The sequence below is a fragment of the Rhincodon typus genome, chromosome 19 (genome assembly GCF_021869965.1).
Source record: "Rhincodon typus isolate 14 chromosome 19, sRhiTyp1.1, whole genome shotgun sequence".
Taxonomy (NCBI): Eukaryota; Metazoa; Chordata; class Chondrichthyes; order Orectolobiformes; family Rhincodontidae; genus Rhincodon; species Rhincodon typus.
In genome coordinates, this window is record NC_063350.1 from 53,504,015 (window position 1) to 53,528,467 (window position 24,453).

The window sequence follows — 24,453 nt, forward strand, 5'->3', positions numbered from 1 at the left end:
CTGCTCGGCGGCACACATGAGCACCTTCTTTAATATAACTACTTATTCTTTTAACTTATTTTTTTTTTTTTTTTTTTTTTTTTTTTTTTTTTTTTTTAAATCCCCTGTTTTGCTGTTCTGATCTCATCTGACATTATTACTGGGTCTAGCTTGATAGATCATTTTCTTTCTGGTTTTAATGAGATGGTCTTTTCCCTGAAGCAGAAATGTGCAATGATGTAGATTCATATTCAACAAGAAATTGGAAGTTTATTATGTAAAAGAAATATAAGATAAAATAGAATAAACCACACTATTTGCATATAACACAAGTTTTGAAGCATGTTGCAAAATATAATTCAAGTAGTCCCAAGAGCACCCCTTTTTACAGTACTCTCACCAGAGACAATTATTTTCTGTTTCATATTTATAGCATTTAATTTAACTGTAGCTTCAATTCCTCACCTAGAGAATCTATGATCTTCATTGATTTGGCAAATAATTGATCTTATACTTTCTCAACTTCACATAACACCTTCAGGGTTTTAACCAAACACTTCTGGTATGGACTTAAACTAACCTCCTTTATATTGAAGTAACCTCTTTAATAACAGTCCTAAGGTACCTCCAATCCTCCAGGAGTACCTGCTTCATGCATTGAGCTACAGCTAAGATCTCTGCAACATGTCTGAACTGAAACTTAAAAAGCTTTTTATTTCAAGCTGTAGTGTTTCCCATAATCAAAAGAGAAAGTGATTCCAGAATTTTCTATCTAAAAGTTTAATGCACTACTCTATTTCCTTTGTAAATGTCAGAAACTCTCTCAGCGTAAACAAATTCCTACTAGGCTCCAAGACTATTTATCTCAGATTTTTATTAAAATCACCATGGCTCCAGAAATCCTACAAGTTAGTCTTTAAACTCTTTCAGGCACAAGAATCCCATATGCCACTAGTTCAAAATTCTAAAATTCAAAGCAAAACATATTATAAGGTATGTGATTGATACATATTTTACTACACTGTATATACTTGAAAGGGAAAAATGCAAATTTGTCTCGCACAGACAATTGTCTTCTCTCCTGCAGTGCTCACAGTTTGAAATACTCCTAGGAGATTACAGACTAGCTTGTATTGCTTTTCTCCCTGACACCTGTCTACATGACATTCCAGAGTTCCTCTCCAGGCAGCCACTGTATTTACATCTGTAGTTAGTTTGGCTGTATCAGCCTTCTTTTTAAGATAAACCATATATTGGAATTTAAAAGTTCAATACATCCATAGGTGAGCTGGGGTTATAATCTGTGGTTGTGACACTAGAGACTGAGGAGACATTAACTAGTTCAGATTGTATCTGAGTCTGAGTATCTGATTCATAATCTAAGGCAAAATGAACTAAATATTACAAATTTGAAGATGATGTAAGAACCAAGAGAACTAAGCCAAACTTTGAATGTGGCAGGATGAGTTAATAAAGCTGTTGAAAAGTTCAGGGCTCAATATGGAGTTCAACACTTTCAAACAGTGAACCCATTCCTTCCCTTTCTTTTAGCTTTGCTTGTTGCATTCTCTGTCACCATGTCCTCTCTCTCCTCCCACCACCCTTCCCCCACCCCAGTTGGACTGACCATTAGACACACCATTGTTCTGCCATTCTCATGTTCTCTTCACTTAATCTGAGCTATCAACATTCTTTTATCCCCCAGCATTCCAACAACACCACCACCACCCGCCCCCCACCCCCAACGCCCACCATCCACTCCACTATTGCTGTCGGGCGTATGCATGCACGTACGCACGCATGCACCACATCAGCCCTGATGAAGAGACATGTAGACTCGAAATGTCAGTTCGCATTCCCTCCATGGATGCTGTATGACCCGCTGTGATCTCCAGCATTCCTTTTGTGGTGTTTTCAGTGTTGATAAGCCTATTAGATTCCTGGCGTTGTTAACATAAGTTCTTTTGTTTTTCCTATTGTATCCCTCTATTAAAGTTTTTATTTAATATATTGCTTGTTAAACCTCAGTTGGGGTATTGTATTCAATGCTGGACTCCAAGGAATGAGTGGAGGGTGGATAGAATGGTACCAGGGGTTTCAATCACCTGGGGCAGGCCCATCTTATAGTGCAGAAGGTTAAGAGGAGATCTGAGTTGTTCCAAATGATGAATGTCCTTGATGAAGAAAGAGAGTAGTGTTGCTAACCCTCCAAAATTGCCCTGCAGTCTTCAGGAGCTAATATTCCCCTCATAGACACTGGTTCAAGCTGCCACGTAGAAGTCTCAGAGTAAAAACAGGCGCCTAAAAACCATTTTCATTCACCTATCTTCATGTTTTATGTTCTGAAAACATTGGAGATGAAGATAAAGACAGGTTGACTAGGCAGAGGAGGTGGATGTAGAAGGTGATGTGATGGGAACTCCAGGGAATTAGCCACTTAGAGCTGGCAGTCCTAGAGGCAGTACATAGATATCCCAGCGTTGATCTCTGGTCTGAGGTCTGGGTACAACTGATGGGCAAAATGATCAGAGGGAGGGCCACAGTCACATCTTCGCACTCGCCATCTCAATGTACAAGATCGACAGGGCTGGAATAATGTCCTCCTTACTAACACTTGGAGGCTATGCCACATGTGAGCGGTCCCCTGAGGTAGTCATACTCAAGACATTAGACAGCACGTTCCAAACCCACCGCCATTTCTATCTTGAAGGACAAGGGGAGCAGATACACGGGATCACCACCATCTACAAGATCCCCTCCAAGCCACACACCATCCTGACTTGGAAATATATCGCTGTTCCTTCGCTATCGCTGGGTCAATATCCTGGAATTCCCTCTAAGGGCATTGTGGGTCAACCCATAGCAGGTGGACTGCAGCGGTTCAAGAAGGCAACTCACCACCACCTTCTCAAGGACAGGTATGGACAGGCAGTAAATAAATCTCAGAATGAATATGAACAAAGGTGTGCAAATGAATTCAGAGTTCAGTCGTGACCTGATTGAGTGATGAACAGACCTGAAAACAGAGAAACGAAGACTTGCATTTACATAACACTTTTTTCACAGCCTAAGGACATTCCAAAGCTTCACAACCAATGTTTTGTTTTTCTAATGGACTTTTTTAGTTGTAATGTACGATACCCAGCAGCCAATATGTGCAGACCAAGCCCCCATAATCCTCAATCTGATAATGACCAGATAATCTGCTTTGTAATGCTGATCAAGTGATAAAGGTTACCTGCCGGTCTCGTGCTCTTCTTCAAAACAATGCCATGAGATCTGTCAGATCCACCTGAGCGGGTAGACAAAACACAATGTATGTCTCATCCAAAAAAGACAGGAACTCTGATAGTACAGTACTCACTCAGTATTGCACACAAGTTACCTAGAGTTTGATGCTCAAGCCCTACGATAGGTCTTGAACACAGAACCATTTGACTCAGAGGGGATAGGCAGGGCTGTGGGGCTGAATGGCCTCCTGCTGTTCCTGTGTAAAAAGCTGAAGAAGAGGCTGAATGTCCTGTTAATGGTATTAATCTTCAGAACAGCTCATTTCGTTAGCAGGTCAGGGTTTTGTTGCTGTGAAATTCCTAGTCAGGCAAAGAACAGATTCAGCTGATCTGTGTGACAACAGTTACCATGGTGACTGTGACGATCAGTTCTATAGTAGTTGTGTTGCTCATTGCTGAAGTGACTGATGCTGGGTCACACACTGCCTCCTTGTTCTACAGATAGACCGGGAAACGATGGCTGCCTGGTTACTCAGCTCCATACTGCTGCTGCTTGGACTGCACACTGCCCTGGGCACCAAACCTGCCTGTAGGATCCGGATCACATCGCCAGGACTCCAACTACGTAAGATTCTGCACCAATGGGGCTGCTCCCACTCAAATAAATACATAGAAATTCTTTTACCGTAGGGTTTGGGAGCACGCGAGTGAAAGTGAAAGTGCTGCCTTTAAACAGACCCCTTTATTGAAGTGTTGTGGGAGAGACGTGTTCCCACACACACACTCCGCTGGTGTAGCTGCTAAACCCTTTACCTCGAGACATCATGTCAGGAAAACCCAAATACATTTCCCATTTGTTACAGTGGAGGCACATCATGATACCACACACCTCCTGGACAAACACACTCAGCTCCTGCACCTACACGCTCGTGCACGCTCAGCCCTTGTAGACATCACACAAACACACCCCATGCATTTCCCATCCCACAGACACTCCTTGGCCACACATGTACACACGCATACACACAAACACACTCTCGCATACACACTGCGCACATGATCCTGGACACACACTGACACACAATAACTCTCACTCACTCATCCACACACACAAACACTTAGAGGCACGCACAATCCTACATGCGCACACTAATTCACACTTATACGCACAAAGCCAGACTCTGTCTCTCACAAACTCATTCATACTCTCACACTCAGATGCACACATGATCCCATATTCACTCTCTCTCACACACACCACACACACGTGTGAATTGAGTTAGCTTGGTCAGACATACCCTGACAGAGATTCTCTTTGGGCTGGGATTGAAGGTAAATGGTTGAAATGGGAATACAATGAGTTGGAGCAAACACTGGGCTGTAAACTGAGTGACTACAGTTGAGAAGCTCATCAGAACATTTTTCCGTTCTCTGCAGTTCGATCAGAAGCACTGAAGTTTGTTGCTGAAGAGCTGGAAAATATCTCCATAGCGGATTTTACTGGGAAGGAAGGGCCATTGCACTACTCCATCAGTGGGTAAGAGTCTGTCCAAAGCTCATTGTTTCCCTGATTATCTGTTTATATGTGTCACTGAGCACGGTGTGTTAATGTGTCACAGAGTGCAAATCACTGACCTGGATCTCTCGACTGCCTCTCTGTCCTTCCGCCCTGATGCGGGTCTACAATTCGAGGTGAAGAACTCATCGATCAGTGTCACCTTCCACAGGGACATGCTGTACTGGCTGATGTGAGTCTCCCTGTAACCGGGCCCAATGAAGCCACACACACTCCTGTCTGAGTCAGTTGAATCGAGAGGAGGCAGTGGGAGAAGGGGAGGGTGGTGGAGCTGTCTGCCTGGGCCCAGTTGAACACATGAACCAAGTCAGGAATGGGCCTGGAGGAGGTCAAAAGTATTTTGAGAGGCAAGTCTACATTCTGATTGTGACTGCTTTGAATGGGCCAAAGGGCCCCTTTCTGTATTGTAGAATTCTACGACTGTCTGTCTGAAGTTGCAGTAGTAACAGGCCTGAGGAGGGTTTAGTGTTAATGCATTTGCTAGTTCAGAGGGTCCCTACCCTGCTGGCATCACCTGGGGATGAAGGGCAGAGTCCAGGGGAGGGAGGGGAGATGACTACAAAGGGGAAGGAGACGCCACCATGAAGGGATTGACACTCAGGGACAGACCTGGACAACGACGCAGAGTCAGTGTCGGGCAGAATCTAGAACTTGGCAGCAGACTCGGGTGTACAGAAATGCCCTCACCAGCTGCCGATCTCTACAGTGTTTTGCTAGGAGATTGCTTGCTGTGGCAACGCTCACTGGACCAAGACCACAGTGGGATCACTGGAGACACAACCAGCAGGAGGCGCCCTCCCACAACCTCTTGCAAGGCTGTGCCACACTCTTCCAAACACGATCCCTGGGATGGGACAGTCAAGCGAGGAATGAGCGGGAGGGTGAGAGAGGACGAGAGTTTGGAGGTAGAGGGCGACAGCCTGCAGCATAGGGTCCAGCTCTCCATAGAGGAGGTGAGGGGCAGCCCCCCCACTCCAGAGATTTCCCCTCGCTCTGGTCAACCAGCAGCCTCTGTGATGGTTGCCATGGGGACTCTAAATGAGTCCCACAGTTCCTCTGGCCTGTCGCCATTCTCGCTTTCATTGATTGTCAATGGGCAGGGCCCCCATCTCGGTCTCGCCTGATGAAAGTCGGATCTTTTAAATAGGTCCACTGGAGGCCCGCAAACAAACAAATCCAGCTCCTTCGCAGTGAGATATCAGCCCCCAATGTACTGTGTGGGGAAGCTTGGATAATAGTGAAGCTCCCTGGGAAATGACCAAAGATCAGGAAGGGGTGATCAGGGGTCATTGGAGGTGCCTAAGATTTGAGGTGGGTGACTGAGCTTGGAGGGGAGGGTGATCAGGGGTCAGAGGGGCTGATCAGGGGTCCACGAGGGTAATTAGGGGTCAGTGAGGCTGTTTTGTGGTCATGTGTGGAGTCATCATAGGGTCAGGGAGGGTGCTTAGAGGTCATGTCTGGGGCCATCAGTATGACTTGGTATTGTAGAGAGCGACTGAGGGTCAGGGGTCACCAAGAGTCAGGGTTGGAGTGACTGGGGATGAGGTGCTGTGAGCCATAGGGTTAGGGTTTCAGTGTGATCACTAGGAATGGAGTGTTGCCAGGTGCCAAGAGGAGGTTACCAGGAGCTGGGGGTGGGGGGTTACCGACCGTCAGTGGGGGTATAGGCAATCGGGAGTCAGCATTGAACCATTCTGCATCACTGAGACAAGTTATGTTTTCCAGTCAGGACATTGGTCAGATTAATGCCTCTGCCGAAGGAGCCAATATCTGGACGGTGTTAAATCTGTCCAAGAGCCAACATGGGCAGCTGAGGATCAGCAAGGTCTCCTGCACCGCTTCGATTGCAAGAATGCACGCTAAGTTTACTGGAAGTTTCAGGTAACAGTCCCTCTTTCTTGTGAGTTCTGCAGCAAGGACGTGGGTGGTAGTAACAGTAGCAGCCTGTATTGTGGACCGACTGTCACCATTACAGAGAATTTCTCCCAATTTGCAAGATGGAGATGTACTGAGCTGTGCACTCAGTGTTTGTGACTGCTGTTTCTCCATCTCAGCAAACCACCCTCCTCCATCTACTTCATCTTCTTTAGCTTCATCAACCTTTTCTTCAAGTTCACCACTCTCGCCACTAAAGTCACACAGTCTCACAGCCCCCTGCATTAAAAACAAATTAGTCATTCCATCTTGATTTTAATATTACATCCCACTCCCTCGTTCTGGATCTCTCAACATTAAATATAATCTCCACTCTAAATCGACATCGAGTAAATCATTTCATAACCTCTGTATCAAGACAAAAGAACGCAAATGTTATGTTATTCTTTGTGATTGAAGAGGTGATGACATAATGGTTGTCTCACTGGACTGTTAATCCACAGAGCTGCAGGTTAATGTTCCTGGGACACAGGTTCGAATCCCACCACGACATATGGTGAAATTTGAATCCAAAAAAACTCTGGAATGCATCACGTACCATCTCACCAGCCTCCACATCCAGCACATCATCCTCCGCCACTTTCACCACCTACAGTCTGACCCCATAACCAAAGAGATATTTCCCTCCCCACCTGTATCTGCCTTTTGTAGGGACCGCTCTCTCCGTGACTCCCTCATCCATTCCACATGCCCCACTAGCCCCACCACCCCTGGCACCTTTCCCTGCAACTGCAGGAGGTGCTACACCTGCCCTTACACCTCCATCTGGGGCCCCAGATAAACTTTCCATATCCAACAGGGGTTCACCGGTACATCCTCCAACCTGGTCGACTGTATCCATTGCACATGATGTGGCCTCCTTTACATCGGTGAGACCAAGCACAGACTCGGTGACTGATTTGCGATGTGTCTACCCTCTGTACACAACAAAGGACAACACCTTCTGGTTGCAAACCATTTTAACACCCCCTCCCACTCCCTGGGTGACATGTCCATCTTGGGCCTCCTCCAGTGTCACAATGACACCACCCGGAAACTGGAGGAGCAGCACCTCATATTCCATCTTGGGAGCCTACAGCCCGATGGCCTAAACATGGAATTCACCAGTTTCAAAATCTCCCCACCCTTGGTCTTATCCCATGTCCAACCCTCCCTCTCATCCCCACCTCCTTGACCTGACACAACCTTTCCATCTTCTCTCCCACCTATCCGCTCCTCCCACCTCACTGACCAATCCCCACTACCCCCTACCAGCATCCATCTATCACCATCCCACCTACCTTCCCCAGCCTCACCTCTCCTCCCTCTATTTATTTCCCAGCTCCATTCCCCCTCCCCAGCCCTGAAGAAGGGTCCCAACCCGAAACGTTGACTCTTCTGCTCCTCTGATGCTGCCTGAGCTGCTGTGTTCCTCCAGCTCCACACTGTGTTGTCTCTGACTCCAGCCTCGGCAGTTCTTGCTATCTCTGAGAGTTTTATCTGAATTTAATTTGATGGAGTGATTCACCAAATCTTCTAGGCCTCACAATCGTCTTTTTTTCCTCACAGGGGATTTTATGAATTAGTCTCCAGTCTTCTAATGACAGGTTTGCGATTCCTGATAAACCAGCAGGTAATTCTCAGCCTCTGCAAAAAAAAAAACTGGGACCCCAGAGGCCAGACAGCAATAAACATCAACATTTCTGGAGTGCAACAACTGAGTTGTACTTCTGTAGTGCTTTTGACATAACGTCGTGTGGTATCTTATGTACAATGCATTAAATATGATATATGTCATATTTATATCCGTCTTTAACCTAATAAAACTCCACAACGCTATTCAAAGTCGTGTTGTAAATTAAAATTGACACCGAGCCAGAAGGAAATATTACATTGACATCTAAAAGTTTAGTCATGGAGACAGGTTTTAAGTGGTATCTTAAAGAAGGAAAGAGGAGGCAAAACATTCAGGGAGGAATTTCCAGAAAGTGGGAGGCAGCAAGTTAATGACACCGCCATCAGTAACGGAGGGATGACATCAGGGATGCACAGGAAGTCAGAATGAGAGGAATGCAGAGATCTCAGAGGGTCATGGGAGAGGAGGCGATGACACAGATTGGGAGTGGACAAGACGATGTGGGGATCTGAGAACAAGGATGAGGATTTCAAAATGGAGGTTTTGCTTGAATTGGATCCAGCGTAAAGTTCAGGGTGAGAGTGAGGTTTGGGAGCAGGGAAGATGGGGAACTGGTCAATTTTCAGAATACTCAAACTGAAACTAAGAACAGTGTGGATAAGTGTTTCGTTGCAGCTGGGCTGAGGCAGGAGCAAAAACTGGATGATATTATGGGGGAGGAGACTGGTTGAGTGATAGAGAGGACATGACATCGGAAACTCATCTCTGGGTTAAGTAGGACACCTAAGTTGGGAACATTCAGTCCAGCGAAGGGTAGAGTCAATAGCAATGGAGCCCAAAGCTTTGGACTTTCCAATATTTATTTAATTAGGAGACATTTTGTTCACCCGGTGGTCAAAGTTAGATGCAGCATGGGAAATCAAAGATACTGATCATGTCAAGAGACGTAATGGTGAGATAGAGCTGGACATCAACAATGTGTGTGGGGGTAAAAGTGAGAGGTAGTGCTGAGAGCCAGGGACAGGTTGATGCTATGGGCAGTGAGAATTAGTGAGTGAGAATGATGATGTCTTTTTTTTGTTTGTTCCCGTTTAATCTCCTTTCTGTGCTCTTGTAGATTTGCCCGGCCTTAGAACACTCGGCACTGGTGCTGCTAAACTCTCTGTTGGCGACAGTCCCAGGTTTGTATGCTTTGACCGACATTTCTGAAGAACTCTCATGTGCATTCGTCAATGATTTTCTTAGTAGACTAGGGATTAATGATGGAGAATGAGTTTTACCGTCTCCTCAAGAAGGCAGTACTAAGGTAAGCCAAGTGTTGTGTTCCAAGTGACAGTGCTCAGTGTATTCCTCCATGTTGGGAGATGAACAGAAAGATCACAACCACATAATCTATGGATTAAAGACATTTTCATTCACTCACTCCCGGGATATGGATGTCAGTGGCTGGTCAGTATTTATTGCCTGTCCCTAATAGCCCCTTGAAGGTGGTTGAGTTACCTTCTTGATCCGTTGCAGTCCACCTAGTGTAGGTTGACCCACAATGACCTTGGGGACGGAATTTCAGGATTTTGATCCAGCGACCATGAAGGAACAGTGATATATTTCCAAGTCAAGTTGGTGAGCGGCTTGGAGGGGAGCTTGAAGCTGGTGGTGTTCCCATGTATCTGCTGCCCTTTGACCTTCTAGATGGAAGTGGTTGTGGGTTTGGAAGACCAAGGAGTCTTGGTGAATATCTGCAGTCCATCTTGTAGATTGTACGTACTGCGGTTACTGAGCGTCGGTGGTGGAGGTGACAGTTAACGTTACTCCAGTGGAGAGATGATTAATGGATTGATTAGGTTAATGTGAGGCTCCATTTCCATCTTGCTGCAGCAGTTTTTCAAAGGTTGATTGTAAAGAGTAAAGACGATAAACCTCACAGACCAACGATCATGTTACTGGGGCTTACTGTCTTACCTTGGTTCATTTCACAGTTTTGTTCGGAAGGAATTGAGGCTGAAAATTGGTTTGTTGTGTGTTATTGGGTTCTAAGACTATGCAGTCTCCTAAAGTAATGCTGTTTGAGCCAATGGAACTTTCTGGAAGAACTCAAGGGGCAGATTTTCCGAGGAGTGCCCTCACAGTCAGATTGCTGTTGCATTTGGAGTTTTCAGGATTTCTGGTAGGAGATTGCAATCACAGAAATCCTGCAGAAAAACAGAGCAAGCCTTCCATCCAGCTGTGCCTCGTTGTGCAGGATAGTTGGTGGGGGGGTGCGGGCAGATGGGGTGTGGAGGAGGAAATCACATGATGGCCCCCTTTGTCACAGCAGGAGTTACCATGTTCTGAGCTTTAAATGTCCAACATGGAATCCCTACAGTATGGAAGCAGGCCATTTGGCCCATCATGTCCACACCAACCCTTTGAAGAGTATCCCACCCTGACCAACCACCCTTCTCTGTCTCCATAACCCTGCATTCCCCATAGCTGATCCATCTAATCTAGACATCCCTGAGCACTACGGGCAATTTAGCATGGCCAATTCACCTAGCCTGCACATCTTTGGACTGTGGGAAGGACGGAGCACCTGGAGGAAACCCACACAGACTCGGGGACAATGTGCAAACTCCACACAGCCAGTCACCTGAGGGTGGAATCGAACCTATGCCCCTGGCGCTGTGAGGCAGTAGCGCTAACCACTGAGCTGGCCCTAGTGTTGTTATGAATTAGGGGTGAGGTACTGTTGTATATTGCACTGTGTTAGTTTCGGTGAGTGCGTTAGGAGGAGCATTGAGGCTGAAAAACAGCACCATTGCAATCCAGCCAGTGTTGACAGTAAATCTTGCCAAGTCCTGGGCATTCAGCAAACTAACTCGAGGGCTAATGCCCTCACCAAGATGGCACGCAGTGTGGACCACGTTGGAAGAGAGTGAATGCAGCACGGATACAACTTTGGCATCGGGGTCCTTCAGGAGTGAAGCGACGGGCCGTGTGGAGTCATTTAACAGTGGGAAATCCGCTGTGGTACCCCAGGTTAGATAGTCCTCACTGCCACCTCACTGCTTCGTACTGCTGCTATATGATTCAATACAATAACCCCAGTGTTTGAGGAAAGCAGAGGCAGGCCACTGTATCCCACTGTTACCTGGCTGGAACTGTTCTGCTTCAGTTCCTGTTTTATCCGGAGGTACTGTGTGGGCCAGTCTGGGATTGGGTGTGCTGGGTTCATTCACTAAACTCTATAGTTCCAGCTCTTAATCTGTGGGAATCTGGGCCACTGGGATATGCATGTGTAAAAGGCTCTTGCCATGCCAGAAATTCATTCCTTCTTTCCTTCTTTCTTTCTTTTATCTAGTGCGAATGTCAGTGGATCCATTCGTGGGGATCGATTATTCGTTCCTCAGTGACCCAGATGTGAAAGCTGATTGGATGGACATGGAATTCAAGGTGAGGGCCTGGACGCAGTCAGCAACTCCCAGACTGTCCACAAGGGAGCGCTGTACCCACTGGAGCAGCTGTTTCCCAGCTCCCATAGGAAGCAGGGGGCCAAGAACTGTTGGGTTAGATTCCCAGTGCTTCCCCAGACAGCTGGGCCTGCTCTTCCAGCGGCCGAGAGTGGATAACCAGGAGAACATCCTGACCATTCACCCCCACGCCCCAAACTTTGTTCTGCTCTTGTGCTTCCTTCATTGGACACCCACCTCATGCTAACTCTATCACCTGTGATTCAGGCTGCGTGAGGAGATCTGATGATAATGGTTCACTCAAAGGGAGATTCAAGCAATTGTGTCTGTTCATTGGTCAGTTCATGGAGATTGACTGATCTTCAACGGGCTTCAAAATGGACAGTCCCAGATGTAGGGATTCTTACTGCATAGCCTGAATAAATAGAACAGCGGCCTCCAGTCCTCAGAGACTGTGAGTTCGAATCTCGCAAGTGAGCAAATTGTGGGACCTATATTCAGTAAATGTGGCGAAATGCTGTTAATCCACTCCATGGGAATGGAGGTTGCTCTCCCAGTCTGCCTCACCCCAAGCTGGTGTAAGAACAGCAGAATTTAATCACTCAGCCTCTCCAAACCCCTCTGCCATCCAATAAGATCATGGCTGACCAACGATCTGAAACCCACTCTCCTGCCCACTCCCCTTCTCCCTGGATTCCCCCGAAAAAGGCCATAGATCAGCTACCTCCACTTCAAGTATAGTCAACGATGGAATATCCACAAGGATTCTGGGGTAGAGCTTTCAGAAGATTCAAAACCCTTTTGTGTGGAGAAATTTCTCCCCTCTTGGTCTGAAATAGCTGCCCCAGATCTTGGGACTGCTTTCGGCTTCTAGATTCCCCAAGCCCTGTGTTGGGGTGCGGTGTGTGGGAGTGACCTCTCAGTGTCAATCCTGTTTATTTCACTGAGATCACCATCTCATTCTTCTACAGTGAGGGAATATAGACCCACTTTACACAGCCTGTCATCGTAGGACAAGCCTCTTATCCCAACTCAGTGATTCTTCGCTGCCTGACCTCTCATACAAGTAGATCCTTCGTTAAGTATGGGGACAAAATCTACTCGCATTACTCCAGGTGTGGGCTCACCAAAGCCCTGTTCATTTAGAGTCAGAGTCATTGAGAGATACATCACAGAAACAGACCCTTGGATCCAAATCATCCATGACAACCAGATATCCTAAATTAATCTAGTCCCATAATGTTGGCCCGTATCCCTCTAAACCCTTCCTATTCATGTACCCATCCAGATACCCTCTAAATGTTGTAATTATACCAGCCCCATGTAACAAGATGCCTTTATTCTTGCAGGTTGATCTCCTTACACCAAAGTTGAACATGTTATTTGATTTCTTCATTTTTCTATTTTCAGGATGACTTATCGTTTTCCTTATCTAAGTAAACCCCAGTCTCTTTATTGCAGAAAATACAGAGGCATGGGATTGAGGGTGATTTAGCGGTTCGGATCAGAAATTGGCTAGCTGTAAGAAGACAGAGGGTGGTGGTTGATGGGAAATGTTCATCCTGGAGTTCAGTTACTAGTGGTGTACCGCAAGGATCTGTTTTGGGGCCACTGCTATTTGTCATTTTTATAAATGACCTGGATGAGGGCATAGAAGGATGGGTTAATAAATTTGTGGATGACACTAAAGTCGGTGGAGTTGTGGATAGTGCGGAAGGATGTTGCAGGTTACAGAGGGACATAGATAAGCTGCAGAGCTGGGCTGAGAGGTGGCAAATGGAGTTTAATGTGGAAAAGTGTGAGGTGATTCACTTTGGAAGGAGTAACAGGAATGCAGAGTACTGGGCTAATGGTAAGATTCTTGGTAGTGTGGATGAGCAGAGAGATCTCGGTGTCCATGTGCATAGATCCCTGAAAGTTGCCACCCAGGTGGATAGGGTTGTTAAGCAGGCGTACGGTGTGTTAGGTTTTATTGGTAGAGGGATTGAGTTTCGGAGCCATGAGGTCATGTTGCAGCTGTACAAAACTCTGGTGCGGCCGCACTTGGAGTATTGCGTACAGTTCTGGTCGCCGCATTATAGGAAGGATGTGGAAGCATTGGAAAGGGTGCAGAGGAGATTTACCAGGATGTTGCATGGTATGGAGGGAAGGTCTTATGAGGAAAGGCTGAGGGACTTGAGGCTGTTTTCGTTAGAGAGAAGAAGGTTAAGAGGTGACTTAATAGAGACGTACAAGATGATCAGAGGATTAGATAGGGTGGACAGTGAGAGCCTTTTTCCTCGGATGGCGATGGCTAGCACGAGGGGACATAGCTTTAAATTGAGGGGTGATAGATATAGGACAGATGTCAGAGGTAGGTTCTTTACTCAGAGAGTAGTAAGGGTGTGGAATGCCCTGCCTGCAACAGTAGTAGACTCGCCAACTTTAAGGGCATTTAAATGGTCATTGGATAAACATATGGATGATAATGGAATAGTGTAGGTTAGATGGGCTTCAGATTGGTTTCACAGGTCCACGCAACATGGAGGGCCGAAGGGCCTGTACTGCGCTGTAATGTTCTATGAACATCGACAAGGCTCACACCTTTGAAGAGACTTTTTTCTTGTATTCCTACCACCATATTAGGTACAGACAATAAAACGTGACCTGACCTGCATCAGCCAAATCCAGAGGATCAAATGTAGATTTGAAAAGTGGGGACAAGTACAATGTCGATCGTTTACCTTGTGTGAAACTGTGGTTGGGTCTGGCCCTTGTGTGACAGAGACACAGCACTGTGCCCTGTTCTCTGGAAGATCAGCTGTAAAGCACCACTAGCTTCTGACAGATACCCAGGCCCTATATGGGTAACGGTTAGTCAGATATCTGTAGACTACCTCCGTGCACTTGAATAGACCTTCTATAACAGGTACAGGCCATTGCTAAATCAGTAAGAAATGGCTTTTCAGTTTCTGGGCATATTTATCAACGAAGCTAATTGAAACTCTGAAAGGTGTGAGAGGTTTCCATCACCTCTGGGCAGCTACATAATTTGAATCATTTCTCCATGAGTGTGGTTTGCTCCTGTGTTACTGAGTTTCCATGTGTTCTCACTCTGGGTGTTAATTATAATTGTAAGGTATGACTGTGTTCTGCTAACTAATGCGTCTTGGGAATTGTTTTAGGGAATGTTCTACCCTGTGGACAGTGAGAATGATACACTGGTGAACAATGCGATCGTGCCTCTGGTGAAGAGCAGTCAGCGGATGGTATACATCTCTGTGTCTGAGTACTTCTTTGATTCTGCCATGTACTCCTATTATAAGGCTGGCGTTCTGAAGACCGAGATTCCCGAGAGCAAGGTACCAAGCTCCCAATCGTTACATCCTCCTGTCTCTCCAAACAATTCTGATATCAGTGACTGAACCTCCTCATTGCTCGTGTGTTTATAGATGTCTGTCGATCTTGCTTACTTGCTGAGAACAACATTCTTTGGAGCAATCATCCTGCTGGTAAGGAACCTATAGTGACTGTTATTATCTTTTCTCTTTCCCTCTGTCACAGACACCTACCTTTTGCCAGCCTGACTGTCCTGTTTATGATGTTGTTCAGACCAGCAGGAGCTAGGAGCTGGGAGAAGTGTGAAACCTCAGTTAGACCATCACAAACAGTACAAAGTGAAGCCTGGTACTCAAGGGTCCATGGAATAGTCCCGAGCTCTCTGTCTGCCTCAGGATACAGCTATTGGCAACATCAGTAACTGGCCCTGGGATGGTCACAGTAGCACTGTGCTCAGATATAACTAACGGTGTGATCCAACCATCTCTGTTCAGGTCTGGCCATGTAAAGTAAAGGGTTAACTGTACCTTTTTCTCTCGTTCTAGCCCCTGAGGATGTTTGTGTAAGAAGCTGTATGCTGGGGGTGATGTCTGATCACATGGAACTGGGACCCAAGGCTGTTGGGTTTGAGATCTGTTCTCTCTTCCCATCTCTTGTACGTAGTAATAGTTAGATGTTCACTGATGTGGGTTTGGATTGTGTTCAACCGACAACCCAGACCTGATCTTGCAACGTGGTGGCAAGTAATGACCAGACACACAACTGAAGGCAATGGCAATTGAGAGCTGAAGAGAAGCCAAGCAGCAGAAGGTACAGTACAGTGGGTGGGGGACTTCAATTCTAACCCAGTTACTGGATTGCAGAAAGAAAGGCCCCATACAATGCTGACAAAGTATGGGGAAACCACACAGCCAGGAACAGCTGTATTTCAGTCGGCCGCAGTGAGAAATAGATCATTGTAGACTGGAAGACTTTACAGAGATGGAAAAGAGCCCTCAGAGTGCAGGATGAAACAGGACGCAGTCGATACCATCGGGGGATCCCCACTGGCAGGAATAAAGAGGGTCATCAGTCCCCGGAAACAGACCATTTCAGAACTAGGTCAGCAGCACAAATGGTGAAGACAGACCACAGTGGTCTGTAAGTGTCTGACTATTCAAGAATTATGAGGAGAAGGATGAATTCCTCCCGGGGGTGGGGGGAGATATCACTGGCAGACGTATTCATGTTTTTGGATGATTCATTGCAAAGAGTCATAGAGGTGTACAGCGCAGAGCCTTCACCCCCACTCGTCCATGCTGAACAGGTATCCCAAATTAATTTTGTCCCATTTGCCAGCATTTAGCCCATATCCCTCTCAACCCTTCCTATTCATGTACCCATCCAGATGCCTTTTAAATGTTGTAATTGTACCAGTTCCCACCACTTCCTCTGGCAGCTCATTCATACACTCACCACCACCCTCTGCATGAAAATGTTGCCCCTTAGGTCCCTTTTAAATCTTTCCCCTCTCACCTTTAACCAATGCGTTCAGTTTTGGGTTCCCCCACCCCAGGGAACCGTGGCTATTCACCCTGTCCATGCCCCTCATGATTTTATAAACCTCTATAAGTTCACCCCTCAGCTTCCGATGCTCTAGGGAAAAAAGCCCCAGCCTATTCAGCCTCTCCCTATAGCTCAAACCCTCCATTCTGGGCAACATCCTTGTAAATCTTTTCTGAATCCTTTCAAGTTTCACAACATCCTTTCTGTAGCAAGGAGATCAGAATTGCAAGCAGTTTTCCAAAAGTGGCCTAACCAATGTCCTGCACAGCTGCAACATGACCTCCCAACTCCTTTACTTTTGAGACCAAAAATTATCTACCTATCTTCTAGTCAACCCCAGCGCAGGAGGTATTAATATCAGAGTGAGTCAGCAGAGGCAGATTACACTTCACAGAGAACGCTGACACTTTATGTTATTCCTAACCATCACTCTCTTTATTAGGCGAAGATGAAGTGTGCGGTTTTGAATCTTCTTAATTTAGCGCTTGCAGAGGAAATGGAAGCTGACTCATTGAAACAGTCTACATGATAGAAACCCCATCCATAGGGCCACTGAAAGACAGGATAGATCCTTTGTTTGTCTCAGAACAAAGGTTAGAAACAGTGGGAAAAGTCAGAGATGTAGGTAACCAGAAATGTGACAGTAATATAGATCTTGGGTTGCTTTTAGAGTAAAGAATGAAGATGCCACTCCTGCTGTTAATTTACTTGAAGCAGAGGTCCTGGACTTTCTTGCACTGTTGCAATCAATTGACAATATTTTTGAAGGCTCTGTTGTTTCCTTTGAAGAGAATCTCCCTTCTGTTGAAGAAGATGACGAAGAGGTAAATGTGTCTGCTTATTCCACTGAACCCCCAGCAACTTGCAACAATGCCACCAAAAGCAGCAGGAGAAACAGGAGCCCTCTACAGGGATGGACAGTGATGAAGGTCTGAGCACCAGGGGGAAACAGAAACGGACACACCCCTACCCCCGCAGTCCCAGCTGCCATCAGCTCAATGTCTGTTAGAGTGAACCAGACCTTAACAAAGCGACAGGGAGCTCAACAGAAGGTAAAGGACCAGGCAGCACTGCAAACAGTGAACAGCTGTGGAGTGAAAATGCCCTGACACCTAAAGCAGCAGCAACTGAAAAGGAACTTAGGATCGTTCAATCAAAAACAGCCACCAAAAGAGGTTCAGAACCTTCTTCAAGGAGCAAAGTGGCCACAATTTCTCAAGTCCTGGATTGTAGAGTTAGAAAGGGAACATCATTCCTGCAGGGAGGTGGTCTTGGATTCATGGGCATTGTAGGTAATTTTTATATTCACTCATGGGATGTGGGCATCGCTGGCTGGGCCAGCATTTATTACCTTCCCTAGTTGCCCCTGAGGTAGATGCAAGGGAGCTGCCTTCTTGAGTCCATGTGGTGTAAGTAAACCCCCAATGTCCTTAGGGAGGGAATTCCAGGGTTTTGAGCCGTGGCAGATTGGACAATACTTTCCTCCTGTCAAAATCAGCTCCAGCAGAACAGACATATAATGAGCAAAGAACATTGTGGTGGACCTGACACAGTCAGAGGGAGAATTCAAACCTTGGAAACAGCACACCAAGAGTTAGTTCAACCACTGTGAACAGCTAGTGGTGAGTAATACTGGGGAAAAACAGATACCTCTGTGTAAACTGGATCAAGCCAACAAAGAGGCTGTGGGGCCAGGCACCTGGGTTTGAACAGAAGCTGTAAACAGTTCATAAGGTGAAGAGTGAACCTTGACGGGGTGGTGGGGGAGTGGAGTAAAAAATCCCCTAATAATAGCTCCTGAATCCTGAGTGTGTGCAGAGGAATCCTGTCACAGTCACGTCTCACTTGAAACTGGGACCTGAGTAAGTTAGCTTTGGAAGATGTCTACTCACTGAATCTTGTAGATAGTTAGTTACAATTAATAAAGATTGTTGATGTTAATTGACAAAGGCATTGACTAACTTCTATCAATAACCCAGACATGATCCTACAACATGCCCTGATCAGAGCTAACTGAGAGAGGTATCTGTGGTTATATCAGAGCTGGTGATATTGATGGACAGAATTTGAGATCTTCCTGACCAGCTTTGTACAGTCGTTGGTTCCATCTTTCATCTCACACTTTGACGTCTCCTTTTTGAGCCCTCTGCTTTGAACTGCCCCTTCAACCTCCCCCTTTCACCCCTATTCTTTGGTCTCATCCTTTGACCTTGACCTCTCTAAGCTCATTCTTTTATCCCCACCGTTTGGTGCCATGTTAAGGTGAACGATGTAGAAAAGTTGAGAACTTACATATAGAGTTTTAGAAGCTCAGGAGGAGACGGCGCTACATGCTGCTCAGTTTGGGAACAGCAGGATATCTCAAGTTCATAAAAGGCTAACAAAATGGTGCAGTTGGAAGGCCTCTCCTATTCCTGAGACATTGGCACTGGTACTGGGGTGGTGTTAAACATCAGATGTTAAAGTGCTAGTTACAGCAGTCATATTTGTATAGTCAGAGATTTATATGACAACAACAAACCCCAATCCCCCCTTAACCCCCTTAAATGTAAAGAGTAGGAAGTAAGTTTGGTGAATTCCAGGCACACATTGCAACATGAGACAATGGTTTAGTGATACAAATGGAAGCCGTAGTGATTGTAACAAGGTCAGCCAAGTGGACATTGTAGAATGAGTTCCCTGACTGGGGTTGTTAATCTGGTCCAATCAGGGAGTCCTGGCTGACAGATATAAACGGGATTGTCAGAGATTCTGTTCATTCTGAGAGCTGGCTCTGAGGGAGCTGGATTAGTGTCAAGGACTATGCATGTGTAAATAAAGGGTGACTCAATGATAGGATTCTGGCCTCTGTGGTGTTATTTCAAACACCTAGGGAAGCTATTACATTGCTGAAAGGGCGTAAGTACTAGTTTAGTCAGTGAAGTCCACATCCAATGAATGAATAAAAACAATCCTCTTCGCCTCCACTTAATAGGAAGGAGATATTGGAGAGAAGCTGCAGAAATAAGTCAATTTAAAAGTGGTGGTGATGGGGTGGGGGTTCTAGTATCCTGATATAGACTAGAATGGTCATAGTGAAACAGGGCAAAGAGTGAGAGGAATTCTTGATGTGTACAAGCACTTTGTAGATCAGTTTGTTCCCTGCCCCATGAGAAAGGAAGCAGCACTGAATTCCAGGAGACCGAACTTAGTGGAGTGAATATGTTTCAGTGAGAGAGCATTTGGGGATCAGTGATCATATCAACATCACGTTTCGAAAATTGTGAGATACAAGCTGGTGTAAAAATACTTCATCAGAGGAGGCCAACTCCAGTAAAGCAGACTGTGACTGTACCAGTGATACAAAAACAACATAATATTGGTAATCTGAAATAAAGACAAAAAATAGTCCAGGTTTGGGTGAAGATTTGTAGCTTGGGTGCTGGTTGTAGATGTTGGTGTGTTCGTCGAGCTAGGAAGTTTGATACTCACAGGGATCACACTTGCAACTCCCATTCCTGGAAGTGATGGTGGAAAGAAAAGAGAACGGTGACTTCACTACAAAAGTATACAGGAAGTCGACACATACTGACCAGGTCTTAAACTATCACAGCAACCAGCCCAACTCACACAAGAGGAGCTGTGTTAGGACCCCTTTCAAAAGGGCTGCTACACACTACAGCACACCCAACCTGCAGAAGGAAGAACAACAACACCTCTACAAGGTCTTTACCAGGAATGGATACCCTGCAGCTTCATCCACAGGTACCAAGCCAACAAACAACACAACAAGGGCATACCAAAACCCGAAACAATAACCACCTTACTATATATAAAAAACACCTCAGAACTGGCAGCCAGACTACTCAGACTGCTAGGAATCACGACAGCACACAAACTGGCAATCACACTAAGACAGCAACTGACTAGAGTTAAAGACCCAATAGATACCATGGTCTGGACGAATGTAATTTACAAGATACCATACGGAGACTGCACAAAACACTACGTGGGACAAACAGGCAGACAACTAGCAACCCGCATCCACGAACACCAGCGAGCAACTAAACAACATGATCAGATGTCCTGGGTTTCAGCACACACAGACGAGAAAAACCACACTTTCAACTGGGACAATAGTACAATCATTGGACAAGCCGAACAAAGGGCAGCTAGGGAAATCTTGGAGGTTTGGCTTTCAGCTGCAGCCTCCATCAACAAACACTTTGAATTAGACCCAATATACCGACCATTACAACACATGGCCGGAACCAGCACCGGTTGGAAGCAGCAAAAACCAGACCACATAAATTTGAACCGGCACAATACAACAGCGCTTCACAGGAGGCTCCACAGCGCTGAGGATGTCACCTAGTAAGGGGACAAAACATCTGCTATCAAACCTCCCAGCTCAGCAAACACACCAACATCTACAAAAAATACTCGTCATCTCAATGTTGACAAAAATAACTGGAGGCCTGTGTTTCCCTCCTCGTTATTTAATTTGTGGGAATGTAGCTCAATCTGCTGCTAGCTACCTACACTGGGAGCGGGGGCAACAGTAAGTAGAGACAATCAACAATTTCAAAATGGGATAAAGTTGCAGGGTTTTGAGGTTGGAGTGGAGAATGGGACGAACAGGACTAATGTACAGAAAACAAGCAGAGACATGGCCGGCTCCTCGTGTATTAACTCCAAATTCTCTTCAAAAACAAGGTAAGAATTTTCAAACCAACATCAATCAGTGAGCAGAGGAATGATGTTTGAATGGGATTTTGGATGTGGCTGGAAGTATTTGGATGAGCTGTGGTTTGTAGAGAATGTCCAGAGCATGTTGGAATATTCCAACATCAAAGGTACAAAGGACGTTTTCAGCTATAGACATGCTGAGATCAAGACAATTAAATCCGAGGGGAAATTTGACTAAATTCATAACACGTACAATGCCTTTGGATGTGTTAACTGTGTCCTTTTCTCTCATCGCTGACACCAAGGCCCCAACCTCATCAGCTAAGGAAGCTCCTCTGCTGTTGGACTTGGAAGTGACATCAGCTCCTCACTGCACCATCAAACCATCAGGGATCATTGTCAGTGTTAGCGCCCTCATGAATGTCATTCTCCTTCCACCAAACTCGAAACCAGTCATGCTCTCCAGCATAATCATGGTAAGTGCTTTGATTCTCACTTTATGCACAGTGCCCTGACTGTATCACACAGAGCTCCATTCTGCAGTGTGACCTTACAGAGACGCTGCGTGAAAATTTTCATATTGCAGCAGGTGAGGCCTATCAAGGCCATTCGCAGTTTTCTTCACCAAAACAAAATCTCTGTTCAGCCTCTGCATTTCCAAAGAAAACAACTACCCTCCAGAACATCTCTGCAGGAGTTTCTCAGTGGAGTGTCCTAGACCCAACCTTTTTCAGCAGCTTCATCAATGGCCTTCGCTCCATCATAAGGTCAGAAGTGGGCACGTTCGCCAATGATTGCACAGTATTCAGCACCATTCACAACTCCTCACTTAGATACTGACGCAGTGTGCACCCAAATACTGCAAGATCTTCACAATATCTAGGCTTAGGCTCACAAGTAGCAAGTAACATTCGCACTACACAAGTGCCAGATAATGACTATTTCCAGCAAGAGAGAATCTAACCATTGCCCCTTGACATTCAATGGTGTTACTATCGCTGAAACCCCCGCTATCAACATCCTGGGAGTTACCATTGACCAGAAATACAACTGAACAAGCTACACAAGAGCAGGTTAGATGTTGGGAACCCTGCAGCGAGTAACTCCCTTCCTGACTCCCCAAATGTTATCCACCATCTACAAGACACTAGTCAGGACCAAGTTTTTGAGAAGATTTGTCGCTCGGGTTGTGGATGAGGTTGTAGACTTGCTCGCCGAGCTGGTGGATTTGGATGCAAACATTGCGTCACCCTGCTAGGTAACATTGTCAGGGCACCTCCGGTGAAGCGTCGGTGTTCTGTCCTGTTTGTTATTTATATGCATCGGTTTGCTGGAGTGGTTGGCATTACTTCCGGTTCTGTTTTTCGGTGGTTTGTATATTGGGTCCAGTTCAATGTGTGTGTTGATGAAATTACGGTTGGAATACCAGGCCTCCAGGAATTCCCTAGCATTTTCTCTATTTGGCTTGTGCAATTATGGATGTGTTGACTCAGTCAAATTCGTGTCCTCCTTTGTCCGTGAGAATTGGTCGTTTCTCTTGGTGGCTAGTTGGTGTTCATATATCCTTATTGTCAGTTTTCTTCCAGTTTGACCTATTTCATGTTTCTCTTGCGTGGTATTTTGTACATCACTGGTTATGGACCCTGTGTACGAACCACTGAAAAACAGAATCGGAAGTAATGCCAACCACCCCAGCAAACCGAGGCATATAAATAACAAACCAGACAGAACACCAACGCTTCACCGTGGGCACACTGACAATGTTACCTAGCAGGGTGACGAAACGTCTGCAACCAAACACACCGGCTCGGCAAGCAAATCTGCAACCTCATATTCCCTACTTGCCTGGATGGGGGCAGCTCCAACAACACTCAACAAGCTTGATACCATCCAGGACAAAGTAGCCCATTTGGCACCACATCCACAAACATCCACTCCCTCCACCACCAATGCTCAGTAGCAGCGGTGTATATTATCCATAAGATACTCTGCGTAAATTCACCAATGATCCTTAGACAGGACCTTCCAAATCTGTGACCACTTCCATGCAGAAGTACAAGGGCAGCAGATACATGGGAACACCACCAGCTGCAAGTTCCACTCTAATCCACTCACCATCCTGACTTGGAAATATATCACCGTTCCTTCAGTGTTACTGGGTCAGAATCCTGGGATTCAAACATACAAACAAGGAACAAGAGAAGGCCACTCGGCCCCTTGAATCTGTTCTGACAATCAATAAGGTCACGGCTGACCTAATTTTAATCTCAACTCCACGTTCCTGCATACTTCAGATAATCTTTCATCCCCTTGGTCACCAAGAATCCATCTACCTCTGCTTAAAAAATATTTGAAGATTCTGCATCCACTGCCTTTTAAGGAAGGGAATTCCAAAATCTCTCATCCCTTTGAGCGAAATATGTTTCCTCATCTCTGCCTTAAATGGGTGCTCCCTTATTTTTAAACAATGGCTCCTAGTTCTAGATTCTCCCACCAGAGGAAACATCCTTTTCACATCCACCCAGTCAAGCACTCAGGATCTTATATGTTTCAATTAAATCACCTCTGACATTGCTAAATTCCAGAGGATACCGGCCCAGCCTGTCTAGCCTTTCTAGTCTAGTAAACCTTCTCTGAACTGCCTCCAGCACATTAACATCCTTCCGTAAGTGCGATGACCAGTATTGTACGCAATACTCCATATGCAGTCCCAGCACTGCCCTGTATAAATGAAGCATAACTTCCCTATTCTTGCATTCAATTTCTCTCACAATAAACATAACATTCTATGAGCTTTCCCAATTACTTGCTGTACCTGCACTCTAACTTACTGAGGTTCATGCACAAGGACTTTCAAATCTCTTTACATCTCAGATCTCTGCAACCTCTCACCATTCAGATAAGATGCTTTTTTTAAAATTCTTTTCTGCCAAAATGGACAATTTCACACTTTTCCACATTGCGCTCCATTTGCCAGAACTTTGCATACTTACTTATCTATATCCCTTTGTAGGTTCTCTCCACCCTCTTCACAACTCTATTTTTCCTACCTACCTCTGTGATTAGCACGTTTCTTCCTTGATGCCTTGTCCTGTTGTGTGGTTATTGTTAGGGAGCCTGTACGTAGTTCCCACAAATGGA

General features: G+C 45.7%; 1 protein-coding gene across 6 annotated transcripts in view; it reads left to right on the forward strand.

Annotated features, from left to right (window-relative positions):
* The window catches only part of LOC109916656 (phospholipid transfer protein), a 55,252-nt gene that overhangs the window by 11,257 nt on the left and 19,542 nt on the right, over window positions 1-24,453 (forward strand). For 4 of the 6 annotated variants that reach the window (XM_048608451.1, XM_020516391.2, XM_048608452.1 and 1 more), the window contains exons 3-12: window positions 3,711-3,834; window positions 4,647-4,746; window positions 4,829-4,957; window positions 6,511-6,666; window positions 8,269-8,332; window positions 9,453-9,516; window positions 11,673-11,764; window positions 14,946-15,122; window positions 15,213-15,272; window positions 21,618-21,788. In XM_048608451.1, the coding sequence (XP_048464408.1) occupies window positions 3,726-3,834; window positions 4,647-4,746; window positions 4,829-4,957; window positions 6,511-6,666; window positions 8,269-8,332; window positions 9,453-9,516; window positions 11,673-11,764; window positions 14,946-15,122; window positions 15,213-15,272; window positions 21,618-21,788 (1,122 nt within the window). In that variant the 5' untranslated portion in view covers window positions 3,711-3,725. The remainder of the gene's footprint in view (window positions 1-3,710; window positions 3,835-4,646; window positions 4,747-4,828; window positions 4,958-6,510; window positions 6,667-8,268; window positions 8,333-9,452; window positions 9,517-11,672; window positions 11,765-14,945; window positions 15,123-15,212; window positions 15,273-21,617; window positions 21,789-24,453) is intronic. The other 2 variants (XM_020516393.2, XM_048608454.1) reach the window with 2 other exon arrangements.